Source organism: Platichthys flesus, chromosome 3, assembly GCF_949316205.1.
Source record: "Platichthys flesus chromosome 3, fPlaFle2.1, whole genome shotgun sequence".
Lineage (NCBI taxonomy): Eukaryota > Metazoa > Chordata > Actinopteri > Pleuronectiformes > Pleuronectidae > Platichthys > Platichthys flesus.
The window spans coordinates 15200539-15215066 of record NC_084947.1 but is presented as its reverse complement, the minus strand read 5'-3'; the positions used below and the strand labels follow the sequence as shown (position 1 = coordinate 15215066).

Here is a 14528-nt window from a genome sequence, read left to right as displayed (position 1 = left end):
TTCAGTGCCCGTCGCACAACAAATCCTGAAATTTGAGTTGGTATAATAATATCATAACTTATAATAAATAATAAGCGTGAAGAAATAAAGGGGACATTTCTCTTTTTGGACTATCGTCAGATTGTTTTCCCACAGATTTGACTATTGGCTCTATCGATTATAGGCAAAATTGACATTCAGTCAGCCTTGAAATGTACACAAGAGCGTTGTCCACAAGACCATCGAAGCGGACACGAAGGTAGCTGTGGTCATGGCTGTGGATGAGGGGTAGAGTGGTCGTCCTCCAACCTGAAGGTCGGCGGTTCGATCCCCAGTCTGAACAATCTGCATGCCGAAGTGTCCTTGGGCAAGATGCTGAACCCTGAATGGCCCCCATAGAATAACAAAGTGCTGGGATAGATGCACTGTATGAATGTGTGTGTGATTGGGTGAATGTGAAACTTTAGTGTAAAGCGCTTTGAGTGGTCATCAAGACTAGAAAAGCGCTATATAAATACAAATCCATTCACCATTTACCATGTACTAGGTCAGGAATGTCAGCAAACAGGGATGGAAGATCTTCTTCTCCTCCTGCTGCAAAGGACATATCTACAGCCGATAGGCTTGTAGAGGTGTCGATGACCGCTGGTAGGGACTCTGTCTCATCCTGCGCTGTCACATTGCCTCGGCATGGTTTAACAACTCCACACCGGGCCATCAGCTTCCTAAAGATGTACTTGAACTGGCTGGCATTAGTATATTAGTATATTACACAGATATTCAATATATGAATATAAAATGTTTGATGCTTAAAAAAAAAGACAACTAGCCCACCCTGAATGATCAACAAGAATGGGGGGTTGTTTTTAAAAAAACAACCCGATTTGAAATCATGTGAAACCTCAGTTAAATCATGTGCAGCTTAAGTTATATTGAAAAGAAAGAACAATTCAGTGTTTGAGCAGATCACTGACCCTACCTCAGGTACCACAGATCCTTCCAGAAAGCCTGCCTGTGGCAAGATGGCCGCCAGTGATGACGTTCTAGGCTCCGCCGGAAGACATCTAGTCTTTATATATATCTATCGTTGTTTCCATGTCATGTCCTGAGGCTGCCCCCTGCTGGCTGCTGGGTTCCTCTACTGCCCTAGCTTGTTTAGTGCAGCTTGTGATTAACTAAAGTTGTCCATAAAAGAAAATCTTTAATATCCTTCAAGGGCAATTTGATGTACAACAAGCAATCAGTGCACGACAAAAATAAGCCAATATATACAATGTAAATAAAACACTATATAAAAACCCCATAGACTAAGTAGCAGGGGGAAATGAGCTTTTAATAAATGAATTGATGTTGACCAACAGAAAATTACCCGTCAACTATTTAGATTTTCTCAAACACATATCACTTCTACTTTTAATTTCCTGTTGTGTTTCTAATAATTATTAATGTTGGTGACATTTCCTTGATAAATGGGAGGAGGTTTCATTACCTCTGCTAAGGAGGTTATGTTTTCACCTCTGATTTGTCAGTCAACAGGTTTATGTAATAAACTACTGGACCAATAACCACACATCTTGGTGGAAGGAAGCTGCATGGATCAGGGATGAACCTATACAGCTCTGTTGAGCTCTAATGAGTGCCAGGCTATTGAATGAATCTGGAATCTTCTCTCAAAAGATCTGGGGCAGGAGGCTGCGGTCCATCAGGACCAAAACCGCCCGCCACAAGACCAGCTTCTTTCCGGCTGCAGTTGGCCTTTTCAACAAGGCCCGGGACCCCCACCTGACTCGGAATTTTATTCCGCCGCACCCACACCTCAAGGATGTGTTAAACTAACACATTATAATATATTATATTATACTGCTTTACATTGCATATTGTAGTTTGACACTGTTCACTGTTTTGCATATTGCATTTCACTTTTTATATTTATCTTTTATATATTTTTATTTAGATGTGTTTATGGCTAAATAAATGTTACTTTGTATAAATATTAGAGAAAGTGAGTAAATAAGAATTAAATAGTGAGTAAATATATACTGTTTTTTTGTATTTTATTATTTATTAGTTTTCTTATGTGTGTTGTATTTATAGTGTGTTTATGTTTCTATGTTCATTCTATGCACCAATTACCGGAGCCCATTCCTGGTAAGTGTAAACCTACTTGGCAATAAATACTTACTGATTCTGATTCTGGTTCTGAAAAAATCCCCCCCCCCCCCCCCCCCCCCATAGGGTTTGTAGTGTGAAGCTAACGAGGTGTTTCATAAAGATGTGATCGAAAATGTCAGACCAAGTGAATCCACTTTATTTCAGCATGAACAGATAAAAAAGAAGGGAGTTTCATTTAACCTCACAACAGTTCCTTATAGCAGCATGATGTACATACAAAGAGAAGTAGAGTTTGCACGTCCGCCTCAGGTGTGTCCCTGACATACACGCTGCGGCGCCAACATTGCCAGGGCTGGCCCTGCATTGAGAGGGCTGTCAGGTGAGCGGTGCATTCGCCTTATGACCTGGGCTAGGCTAGGCTAGTTTTCCACATGTTTATGTATGTGACACAGTTCAAGACAATAACAATTAGCTCTAAAGATACAAAGAGATTGTAACTCAAACATTTTAGCTTCATTCTCGAGCAGATCATGAGAGAGATCGGTGTTGCTAACTGGGATCTGCACAGTGAACCAGTTGAATTTGACCTGTCAGACAGACATGCTAACATTTGTTTTTGCTTTTGCTATTTACTCATCAACAATAAAAAAATAAACAAAGCAGAGCTGCTAAACAACCACATTTTTATGTGTTTTCATTTATCAAGTCATGATTAAACAGGGTGGGTTATGGGTCTCTAAAGACCTCTAAATCTTACCATAAAGGTACTCCACTGTGCCAGACTAAAGAAGAAGAGTTATTGGTTCCTGTTTGCACTGTATCGTCTGTCTGTGTCTGGTTAAGTTATGGGCTTAAATAAATACCTCTCTAGCCAGCCTGCTAGCTAGATAACGAACATGGGGATTCAAGCTTGACAACCACGTGTACTCGTGGTGGTTAATGTCAATGGATGGAAGTGCTTCTAAAGAAAAATATAGTTGCGTTAAAAGATTCTCAAAGTTGGGACAATGGGGAGATCAAGTTTTAAGGTTGTTATAAAACAAATCTCCAACAATTTCTTTTTTCTTTTCTTCAAGGTTAAAGATCCTGGGATTGAGAGACTCCACCTGCAGGTCGGGGGGCGGAGAGGATGACAACAGTGTAAAGCAAAGACAGACACGTCGCAGAAAAGGGGACAGAGGCTTGAGAAGCAGTGGGAAATAACCCTTGAGTACTCTCAAGACAAACAGAGAGTTCCGATTGCAGGATGACCATACAGGGTCCTCTGGAGTTTAACTGCTCATTTGAACTTGCAGAGTCTAAACTTCCAAGTCTGCCAGTCCGAACATTGAATACTTGCTATTGAGAGAGCCACATATGTACTCCAGAAAAACTACACCAGTTTGGAAAATCGACTTGGTTTCTTGGGCTTGGGTTTTGTTTGGTCACTCTCAATGATCTCATACTCAGGAAAGATGGCATGTCGAGGCAAGGATGAGTGATCAAATCTTGGCATGGATTGGAATGCCTTAGACTTATTTAATGGCGCAGTCATATTGTTATAAACACAATATACTCCTTTTTTATCCTCTACCTCCACATCCTTTTTTAATGCGGAACTGGACAGAGTGGGCGGCAATTTTCCTGGAGCAGATTTAGGTGGAAAATGTAACTGCTGCTTTTTCTTCACATCAATTTTCGGTGGAACCCGTGGAATAAGCACTTTACATTGCGTGTTATTGACAGGTTTCCGGGGGCTTGTTTCCCTGTCAGGTTGCTTTGGAGAGCTTTTTGTTTGGGCCATTGCATCACATTGCTGGTTGTCTCCTGGTCCTGTTTGTGCAGGGACCTGAACGGCGTCAGCCTCCTGTGAAAAAAATGTAAATACCGATATTGATATATGTTAGAAGGATACAAAGAAGACCTATCAAGAGTAGCCAACCTGTTGTGCAGAAGTAGGATAAGAAAATGGAGGCAGAGCATTGACAACAGGCACACATCCTTGAGCCCAGGAGTCAATGAGTGATGGCATGGGCTCTGAGTCTTCAGTTTTAGATGCTTCCTCTGGTCCTTCTCCCTCATCCGGGCACATGATTTGTTGCTCTAAAATCTGTGTGAGGTAGTTCTTGGCCCAACATGCGGCAAAAGGTTCTAGCTGAAACGCAAAGATAAGCAACATCGTGGGTGTTAGATACACATGCATTATGTGTGGTTATATTATTTCATAAAGTGGTCAAATAATGTTCACACTGAAGTTAAACAAATGTGGACATTTCCATTTTTACCTGGCTTATGACATACACCTTTAAACAGCCGTCCATGACTTTGCTTATCAGTTCATCCATAATTTCCTTCACAGTCTCATCCCTTTCCTCCTTGATCAAGATATTATTCAACTGGGTCTGGGTTAAGCGACAATGAGTAGTGTCCAGCTCCTGTGTTGGAGCTGGGGTCACTGGGACGGTTGGCACCCGTTTACTCCTGCCGGCTTTGGACTTGGCTGCATTGCGGGGGGGCATCTTTGCTTAGGGGCTCAATCAACCAAAAAGTTAAAGAGACTGAGAAATAACCAATCTTTGATGATAAACAATACAATAACTTTGATGACGAACAACCAAGCAGCCAACCAAACAAACAATATCAGTGTATTCTAAATCTTGAAGAAAACATCACATCATCATCAAAAGGCAAAAGGTCAGACTAAAGGTTCTACATCAAAGGCAAACCTATTCCAACGGTGCTTGAGAAAATAAGTAATATGATACAAGCCTCAAAAAGTGTGAACAGGTTAACACAGTAAATGACGGTAATGCACCTTGATGTTGTTGGCCAACCGCCAATGAACCGAACAAAGACGAAGAAAAAAAAACGGAATGGAAGCCAATTTCCGCCACTGTGATGAAGAAAATATAAATCTTTATCACATAATTATGTATTAGTATCTCATTATTATGAGAAACTGTCTCATAATTATGACTTAGTATCTAATTATTATATAATATTATTATATATAAGCCGAAGCAATGGTTAATTTCATTCTGGCCCAAAAGACACCAGATGACAGTTTGGCAACTATCAGAGTAGGCAGGCAAGATTTGACTATCCCAGCTGGAAAAACCTTACGTGTACAGTGCAGAGTACCACTTAGCTTCAACGCCTCTGACTCTGTTGTCCTATTTGAATCCCCAGAAGAAAGTACTAGTGTGGGGGAAGGCCCCTTAGAGATCAATAAGAACATGTGGCCTCTTGGTCATGTGCCCATCTCTTATCACACTAAGCATGGAATCACCCTCCAAAAGAGAACTTGTACCGAACATGTAGGGAAAGTCATAGAGATGGGTGAGACAATGACACCTAAATTAGAGACCACAGGTTAAAACCGTAAGGGCTGATGTCCATAAAGACACCGTTCCCACATGAGATGTGGCGACCCCCTTTGACCTCAGTCATCTTACTCTAGAACGAAAACATGTAGTTGAGGAAATGCTGCATGAGGAGGCGGCAGCATCGGCCTAAGACAGTAGCGATATTGGATGCATCCCCTCTCTCCAGATGGCAGTCAGGCTCAGCGATGACATTCCCGTTCAGAAAGCTTATGCTGCCATTTCTAAGCCACTGTACAAGGAATTAAAAGAATACATCCAGGAGTTGTTAGTGAAAAGATGGATTTTAAAGTCTAAGTCCCCATATGCCGCCCCTATTGTTTGTGTCAGAAAGAAAGATGGATCATTGTGCCTTTGTATTGAATACCGACTGCTAAACAAAAAGACTGTGCCAGACAGTCATCCCCGTCCCTGTATTCAGGACTTGATTGACTCGCTTGGGAGCTGTAGCTGGTTTTCCATCTTAGACCAGGGCAAGCCTACCACAAAGGCTTTATTGCCAAAGGTTCGAGACATCTCACTGCTTTCAGGACCCCTTGGGGTTTATACTAATGGGTCAAAATACCGTTCGGGTTGTCAAATGCATCAGCAGCCTTCCAAAGAAGCATGGAGGAAATGCTTGAGACGCTGAGGGATGAGTGTTGAATCCAATATCTAGATGATGTCCTCTGCTTCTCGAGGTCATTCGAAGAGCATATTGAGGTGCTGTGCCGTGTACTCCAAGCCCTACAGCGCCACAGGGTTAAGTTGAGACAGGAAAAGTGTGAGTTATTTTGCAACGAGGTGTGATGGCCCAGCCTGTCAGCCGTGCCACACATGGCTGAGGACAGCCAGGCAGAGGCAATCCAGAGGCGTGGTGTTGGAGGGGCGGTACTACCCCAGGGGATCCTCCTGGAGAGCTCCTCCCCTCCCAGGTGTCTCTTGTTGTCTCTCACAGGTGGACTGAGTCAAGAGGCAATCAGGAGCCCTTTAAAAACCAGAGGAAATGGGACCAGAGTCTCTTGAGCCACTGAGGGAGTAGGAACCAGACGCTTTCAAAAGGAGTCTCAGGGTAAGAGGCCAACGGCCTGCCTGTTTATCAGATGAAGAGGATTAACTGCTGTCTTTCTCTCTCGTTGCCATCAGGAAGAGCCCGCTGGAGCCCCAGACCCCAACTGCCAGACCGGCAAAACTATTTGATTTATCTTTATGCGCCCTCCTCCCTTTTCCCTATCAGTTGTAAATAAACGCCTAATTTCGATTTACCACACACCCCCGTGTCTGACTGCTCTGTTTCCAGTTTGCATACCCACTGTTCTCCTCTTGCAAGGCCGGGCTCCCACAGAGGTCATGTACATTGGTCGGCTAGTGTCTGCAAATGCGGTGAGGGTAGATTAAAACGAGGTTGAGGCAGATCAAGCATTGAAGGAGAAAACTCCACAGACAGTAGGAGATGTTCGGAGGCTGTTGGGTTTCCTTAGCTTTTACCGAGCATACATACAAGACTTCACACATATAGCAAGACCACGATATGAGCTGCTTCAGGTAAAGCTCAATTCACCGGAACCCAAGTCTGTCAGGGGGAAAACAAAGGGCCCTCAACTGACCCGTGACATGTATGCCTCTTTCAGACCCCATTTGGCACTTCTCGCACAAACATTGAGATTTATAAAACAAACTTGATGGGAGAATGTGCACAATTCTACGCAAACTTTAAACCTTGCGTATAAACATTTTTTAGAGGGGAAAGTGACAATGCAGACTTGAGAGTGTGATTTGAAGCCAGATTATTGATCCACTTCATCATTAACTTTAAAACCAACAGCATAAATTGCGCTTCGCATACCACACAGGTACTTATGTTATTAATGTATCGTGCACTGATGTTTCACTACCAAGAAGATTGAATGTCAATATTATTATACTATCAATCATCCCCTTTAATAGGCAGGTTATGAGGTATATCTAAAGTAAATATAGTATAGTAATGGCCCTAAACTAACTGCTAACCTCAGTAAGGTTATAATGTAAACATGCTTTTATATCAATTCAATTCCATATGAATGAGATGAAGTAGATATTACACACTACAAATTGTAAATCAAAGTGTTTTCAAATATCACATATTGATGTTATACCATATGGAACTTCATTTATTTAGGTGTAGAAAATAAACTGCTACATCCACTAAAATGACATAACAGACAAGAGAGCGTAATGATACGAACCATTCAAAGCTAGAGAGACATGCTAATATAGGGCACATCTCCTCTCCATACACCGTCGCCTTCTGGCTCTTCTTCTCTGCCTCTCTATACAGGAGTCCAACAGCAATAGAAAGCTGAATCTGTTCCATTCTGTCATTTTTTATTATTTTTCCGATGTCTAACTATGTTAAATTTAGTTTCTTAATCATTTCATGCAGCAGCAAACAACCACTACCTTCCACAACTCTATTCCCGCCACTGGCCTCTTATATGTTGACTACAGATCTCGACAAATATAAACATATATACATATATATTTTTTAAAGGAATACGAAAAAGAAACATAATGACATATGACAGTAAAAAATCATTGCAGTATTGCAGTATTGTACGGTCACAGCTCTACGTGAGAGGGTTACTTGCTACCGCCTGGGGATCCCTCATGGTAACAACCTTAGCCAAAACCATTGTGTCCAGCTTCAGAGACCCAGAGAACTTCATACATCCTGACGCCTTCTCAAGGGAGACAATTTCTTCAGAAAGACATCTGCCTCATTTCTCCTGTGAAACTTTGCAGGCATATTCTTGGAGCTTGTCAGTGGCATCACCGTTGTTACTGTCCAATCACTTTTTTGCTTGTTGTATTTTGGCTCTAGTTTGGATAATCGACTTGGTTTCTTGGGATTTGCTTGGTCCCTGTCGACAATCTCATACTGAGGAAAGATGGCGTGTCGAGGCAGGGATGAGGAATCAAGTCTTGGTATGGATTGGTATTTCTTAAACTGATATGATGGCCCAGCCATATTGTTATAAACACAATATATTCCTCTTTTATCCTCTACCTCCACATCCTTTTTTAATACTGAACAGGATAGAATGGGCGGCAGTTTATCTGCAACAGGTTTAGGTGGAAAATAAAATTGTTGCCTTTTCTTAACATCAATTTTCAGTGGGGGCCGAGGAATAAGCACTTTACATTGCTTGTTATTGACAGGCTTCCTGGGGCTTGTTTCCCTGTCAGGTTGCTTTGGAGAGCTTTTTGTTCGGGCCATTGCATCACATTGCTGGTCGTCTCCTGGTCCTGTTTGTGCTGAGACCTGAACAACGTCCGCCTCCTGTTAAAAAATGGAAATACAGATATTGATATATGACAGAAGGATACAAAGAAGACCTATCAAGAGTAGCCTACCTGTTGTGCAGAAGAAGGATACGAAAATGGAGGCAGAGCATAGACAACAGGCACACATCCTTGAGCCCAGGAATCGATGACTGATGGCATTGGCTCTGTGTCTTCAGTTTTAGATGCTTCCTCTGGTCCTTCTCCCTCATCTGGGCACATGATTTGTTGCTCTAACATCTGTGTGAGGTAGTTCTTGGCCCAAGATGTGGAAAAAGGTACTAGCTGAAAGGCAAAGATAAGCAACATCATGGATGTTACATATACATGTATAATGTGTGGTTGTATTATTTCATAAAGCGGTAAAATAATGTTCACATTGAAGTCAAAATCTAAATAAAACAAATGTGGACCATCCTATTTTTACCTGTCTTTCAACGTACACCTGCAAACAGCCGTCCATGACTTTGCTCATCAGTTCATCTATAATCTCCCCAACTATCTCATCATTTTCCTCCTGCACCAACACCTTATTCCACTGGGTTTGGGTTAAGCGACCAGGAATAACTTCCTGCTCCAACGTCGGAAGTGGGGTCACTGGGACGGATGACATCCGTCTACTCTTGGAGGCTTGGGACTTGGCTGCAGAGCGGGGCATCTTTGCTTAGGGGTTGAAATTACAAAAGGAATAAATACATGATTACCAATAACAAATAATAATACTATCGAAAAAGACTGCCATTTATAACTGGATCCAAGAGCCATTAAACCATTTATTGAGTGGGCTAAAGAATGGTGGATGATTGATAAATGTGTGGATAGATAGATGGATGTTTTTTTTGCTTTTTTTAGGAATTCATCCTGAAGGATAAGGAGGGGCCTTTAAACCTTCATCAGCAAAAAAGCTTCTGCATCATAGTTTCAGTGCTAAACAAATGTAGGTATGTCAGTATAGACTCAAAGGACCTGAAACACACCCAACCTTTATATAACCTCATATTCTCCCAACTCCTCCCCTATACACTGACAAGCTTGAGATTGTGAACAGCAGCTAATAATAGTGAGTATAAATACAATAGTAATAATAATAAAACAAACAAATACAGTGATATGTTTCATGGTTAAACCAAGCAAGACAATATCAGCCTACCTCCACGATACATTCTTTAAAACCTTACCATGGTTCATAAACTATTTGACAGATCTACTTGTTTCGTCCTGTTTAATAACATAATATACCGCTTTGATAAAACATCTTTACATACATGGCCACACACATCCTACTTTATACATTTGTGTAATATAAATAATCACAGCGTTATAAACTGAGAAGAATCCATAATAAAACTAAAACCTCACCCTTCGCTTCGTGTCCTCTACTCAGTGGAGTTTGCGGTTGCTCGGCAACAGAAGCACGCCGTTATGACGCAGCACGTAGCGGGACGGACGTTGTCTCTATGGCTGCGGTGGACGCGGAGGTAATCCTGTTGCTAACGACTGAAGAAAAGTGCTTCCATTGCGTTAGCTCTCTGTGAAACAATACAAAACAACAGCCCCGATGGAGAAGGAGTGAGTTATCGAACCGGAAGCAAGAGGACGTGCTCGTGCGTCACAGCAAACCTAACGGTATTCTCTCTTTCAAATACGCTGCGCTGTTGTTGTGGTTGGCTCTCGTTACGTTAGCCTGATGCTAATGTGAAGTATTCAGCGTGTGTTTTTTAACGAAATGGTGAATTCTCCGGATCCAGACCCTTTTCACAGGGACCCTCTCCTCTCCTCACCGCCTGACGCCCCCCACCCACACCCGCCGTCTCCATGTATCACAAGGAGAAGAGCATCCCGATCAAGAACAGCGCCTCGGCTCTGTACAACAACCTCGGGGTGCTGCGCATCGCCCCGCGGCGCCTCACCTACTTCACGGTGGTGCATGCCAACGTGGTCAACATGGTGAGCGCGTCCTGGGACGGACTCAACTACTCGCACCGCCAGCTGCAGTCCAAGGAGCCCAACGTGGCCACCAGCGCGTCGCTCGTCATGCAGGTCGGTGTCCTGGAGGTGTCCTGCTCCCCATGTGAGAGCAGGGGAAACAGGATGTGCCTTCAGCTATAGATCAGACATGTCCCATCCCTGTTTTCTGTAAATGCACCTGCAGACTGTGCGTCTGGACAGTGGGTCATTTCTGTTTTGGTTGGCTATGTTTGCAAAACGAAAAAATGGGACACGTTAAAGAGAATCTTCACCCAAAAAATGAAAATTCACTCGTTATCCACTCACCAGGACGCCGATGAAGGGCTGGGTGACGGGTTTGAGTCCACAAAAGACTTCTGGAGTTTCAGGGGTAAACAGCGATGCAGTCAAATCCAATTTAAGTAACTCGTGACTGATTCTTCAAATGTTTAAAAATAAAAAAAGAAAGAAAGAAAACACAACATGCCTCCACACTGCTTCTGTGGTGTCATCCAAGTGTCTCTTTGAAGTTACACTGAATGCATTCAAATCATAATAGAGGATGGAATGGAATCACCCTTTACACACTGTTCAATTTTATCTGACAGAAAGTAACATCAAACTAATCAAACCTAAGTGAAAGCTTGTGAACCATAAATATCTACAGACGCGTTTCTTCCTTGGCGATGCTTTGAGAGGGCAAAACTAGCCATATCAACTTATTGGCTGCCGTCAGTGTCCTGTTTTAGATCACAACAATTTCTTGAAATTGGGGGGGGGGCTGTGTATATTGGGATACACACTACAGTATGGATGCAAACACCCTTAGATGCTTTTAAGGTTGAAGATAAGGTCACTGTTAGCTCATTGAAAAACAGGGGAAATTTATTTTCTGACAATTTGTGAAATACATAATCTGATATGTTGGCAAATATTAAAGGGTGAATTTGAACAACTGTATCAGAAAACTAAAGAAATGTTTTGTTCTCTTCTTGTAACAGGCTGCATTTTGTTCCCTGCAATCTCGGGAGCTGCTGGTGGTGACCTCCCAGAAAGGCATCCAGGTAGAGGTTTTGTTTTTGTCAGCTTTTCTCTACTTATATTTATATATATATATGTGTGTGTGTGTGTGTGTGTGTGTGTGTGTGTGTGTGTGTGTGTGTGTGTGTGTGTGTGTGTGTGTGTGTGTGTGTGTGTGTGTGTGTGTGTGTGTGTGTGTGTGTGTGTGTGTGTGTGTGTGTGTGTGTGTGTGTGTGTGTGTGAGAGTGATGTGGGTCTTGAGAATATTAAAAAAGTTCAACATGTGTCTTTTAGATGTATGAATCTGATGGATCCATCATGGTGTACTGGCATGCACTGGATACTCCTGAAACAACAACAGGTAAACTGACATATACGCTGTGACTGACCTGTCTCTATTATTTGCACATGATATAAATGTATCATATTTAGCTGTTACTGGAGATATGTTGCTGGGGTTGATCCTTCTTCATGACACAAACAGAATTAAAAACATCAGTGGGAAGACCTGGTTATTTATATGAAATTAACATTTCCAGGCATCTACACCTACATCATTGAATCTATATCTACAGTATCACACTGTGAAGACATTCTACACATTATGTTTCACTGCTGAGTTTTTTGTGCAAGAGAAATGTATTAATCTAGTGTTTTCAAATCGAGTGCACTGACAGAATTAATTTGTGTCCCAGCTCAAGCTGTGTTTGCTCGAGGGATATCAGCAGTGCCGGAGAATTATATATGTGTGGGTAAGTGTGAGGTGAAACATATCTTTCATTTACTGAAAATAGGCACTGAAAATACAGGGCAAAACTAACTATCTGTCTCTTTCTTTCTATGTAGGCGTTTCATCTGGATCAATTCTTGTGTTTGACGTTCCCAGTAAGGGCCCTAACATCTCCCTGTCTGAGGTGCTGGACGAGCACAAGGAGTCCATCACTGACATGGCCTCCGAGTGCTCTGGCAGCCAGGTACAGTGTGTGTGTGTGTCTGCTGTCATCGCCTTTTTATCTAAACCTTTGTTGATTGAAGGAACCTCGAACTTTGCAGACCACATAAATAAATACATTGGAGCGCAGTCTTATTAAATACAGGATCCCTGTTTGTTTCTGTCCTCCTCTCCTCAGGAGTGCATCGCCGATCTGGTCAGTGCAGATGACGGGGGCAACCTGTGTGTGTGGAAGTCTGGGGAGGAATTTCAGCTGCTCCACAAGATCCATGGCTTTGAGTAAGCAGTTGATTCCACCATGGTATTTCTAATTTTTGGTGCGCAATGTGAAGTTGAGCAACAATTAAGTGGTGCAGTGACAACCAACTAATACTGAGCTATGGGAAACCCCAGCATCCAACCTTAAACTCCTCCTCGACTCATTCTTCCCCCTCCATCTCTCTCCCATCTGTCAACATTCATTAAGGTACTCTGATGTGTGTTCCTTTCCACTGCCTCTTGTTTCCTTCTCATTTCGCCTTCCTGGCTCTAATCAAATGTCCTTTTATCTTTTCCGTTTGTTCCCTGATGCCAATGATCCTCCATCTTCCTCACTGCTCATAGCATGTGCTGTTCATCTGTCAAGCTGTGGAAAGGCACAGTGGTGGCAGGTTACGGCACAGGCCAGATACGTCTCTACGAGGCAGTGACTGGGATTCTCCACGCTGAGGTCAATGCTCATGCACGGTGGATAAACTCACTAGACATCGCTCCTTTTTCTGGACTGGTGAGTTGTATCAACCAGATAGAAAAGAAAGAAATGACATTTGGTTGTATCGTCTTTACATCCATTTGTTGGTATTTATCATTTAAAGTGTGTAATTGGTTAAGTTATTAAGTTTGCTCACAGATTTTTGTGGTTAGATCATACTAATGTATTTTTTTAATGGCGCATATTGCATGTTTCAGCTTCTGTCTGCTGGCGAGGACTCTCTAGTCAGAGTGTGGCTCCTGAATCTGACCCCGGAGACAAACAACGTGGAGGTAAGGATCCAGGATCAAGGTTTTGAAGAATTTTTAACTTTTGTCTCTTACTCTCACTAAAACCTTGGCTTTGTGTTTTTTTCGTTTCCTTTAGATTGCCCATTTGCACAATGAGTGTGTGACAGACACACAAATTTGTGGCGCCAAGTTCTGCGACAGCGATGGCTATGCTTTTGCAGTGACAGGCTATGACCTGGGTGAGATTATCCGCTACACACAGACTTAGGACGTTGCCTTCACCAAGGTTAAATGGATGAATGTGAATTTGGGTTGCGACTAAGCAAGAGTGTATTTATAATAATTTTGGGAGAGCTGTTGTTTCTTGGGGTCCTGTCTCAACATCTCTACATCTACAAATGGCTAGAAGGACAATAGCGTCAAACTAATTATGTTCTAAAGTGTTAAAGTTTCTATAAATATTTTAAGAAAAAATCTTTACATGTATGTGGATGTATCTTTGAAAACAAATAAAATATTCTGTTATACTTTCTGATATTATTACGACTTATTACTTCAAAAAAGAATGCTGTTTATAAATTTGCAGTTCATAAATGGTCCAGCAGATGGAGGTGTGGGATAATTTTTTTTTTTAGCAGGGCAGTGATGGTGTAGTGCCAAGAGAGTTCACTAGAGGGCAGGGTGGAGTTGCAGAAAGGCGAAAGTTCACATTGTGATTGGACACTGTGCAGACCACTGGAGGAAAGGCTCTTATATCCGCCAGTAAACAAGGCCACATCGCACAGGGAGGTCTGAAACTATTTGTTTTGAGTTTGGTGGCTAGTTTCAAGGATTGGCTTCCAATGCATCATCTCTTTCCTGCCATGCCACCA

At 42.3% G+C, this 14528-nt stretch overlaps 3 protein-coding genes across 4 annotated transcripts; 1 reads left to right on the top strand and 2 right to left on the bottom strand.

Annotated features, from left to right (window-relative positions):
• Positions 1-3463: 3463 nt before the first annotated feature.
• Positions 3464-4589, bottom strand: LOC133933831 (uncharacterized protein C2orf81 homolog). Its single transcript, XM_062381072.1, has 4 exons — positions 4356-4589; positions 4013-4225; positions 3804-3937; positions 3464-3578 (listed from the first exon to the last, which is right to left on the bottom strand). Exons 1-4 carry the CDS (start codon positions 4587-4589, stop codon positions 3464-3466), a joined length of 696 nt encoding a protein of 231 aa, XP_062237056.1.
• Positions 4590-7585: 2996 nt separating this feature from the next.
• LOC133950900 (uncharacterized protein C2orf81 homolog) lies at positions 7586-10210 on the bottom strand. Of its 2 annotated transcripts, XM_062385069.1 has the most exons (4): positions 10116-10210; positions 9184-9419; positions 8829-9041; positions 7586-8754 (listed from the first exon to the last, which is right to left on the bottom strand). In XM_062385069.1, the coding sequence occupies exons 2-4, from the start codon at positions 9412-9414 to the stop codon at positions 8137-8139; spliced, it is 1062 nt and encodes a 353-aa protein (XP_062241053.1). In that variant the 5' UTR covers positions 9415-9419; positions 10116-10210; the 3' UTR covers positions 7586-8136. The 2 variants fall into 2 exon arrangements, with proteins under 2 accessions (XP_062241053.1, XP_062241052.1); XM_062385068.1 differs by having other exon boundaries at positions 9184-10210.
• Positions 10211-10227: 17 nt separating this feature from the next.
• wdr54 (WD repeat domain 54) lies at positions 10228-14188 on the top strand. Its single transcript, XM_062385070.1, has 10 exons — positions 10228-10382; positions 10505-10796; positions 11705-11767; positions 12018-12084; positions 12419-12475; positions 12570-12697; positions 12854-12954; positions 13279-13441; positions 13624-13698; positions 13793-14188. The coding sequence occupies exons 2-10, from the start codon at positions 10572-10574 to the stop codon at positions 13922-13924; spliced, it is 1011 nt and encodes a 336-aa protein (XP_062241054.1). The 5' UTR covers positions 10228-10382; positions 10505-10571; the 3' UTR covers positions 13925-14188.
• Positions 14189-14528: the final 340 nt, after the last annotated feature.

Coding starts and splice junctions, on each gene's coding strand:
- LOC133933831 (XM_062381072.1), bottom strand. CDS start 4,589: ATGCCCCCCCGCAATGCAGCCAAGTCCAAAGCCGGCAGGAGTAAACGG. Junction 4,226..4,355: donor AGGTGTATGTCATAAGCCAG/GTAAAAATGGAA, acceptor TTTGCGTTTCAG/CTAGAACCTTTTGCCGCATG. Junction 3,579..3,803: donor CGGAAACCTGTCAATAACAC/GCAATGTAAAGT, acceptor ATCCATGCCAAG/ATTTGATCACTCATCCTTGC.
- wdr54 (XM_062385070.1), top strand. CDS start 10,572: ATGTATCACAAGGAGAAGAGCATCCCGATCAAGAACAGCGCCTCGGCT. Junction 12,085..12,418: donor TACTCCTGAAACAACAACAG/GTAAACTGACAT, acceptor TTTGTGTCCCAG/CTCAAGCTGTGTTTGCTCGA. Junction 12,955..13,278: donor CACAAGATCCATGGCTTTGA/GTAAGCAGTTGA, acceptor CACTGCTCATAG/CATGTGCTGTTCATCTGTCA.
- LOC133950900 (XM_062385068.1), bottom strand. CDS start 9,414: ATGCCCCGCTCTGCAGCCAAGTCCCAAGCCTCCAAGAGTAGACGGATG. Junction 9,042..9,183: donor AGGTGTACGTTGAAAGACAG/GTAAAAATAGGA, acceptor TTTGCCTTTCAG/CTAGTACCTTTTTCCACATC. Junction 8,755..8,828: donor ATCCTTCTTCTGCACAACAG/GTAGGCTACTCT, acceptor ATTTTTTAACAG/GAGGCGGACGTTGTTCAGGT.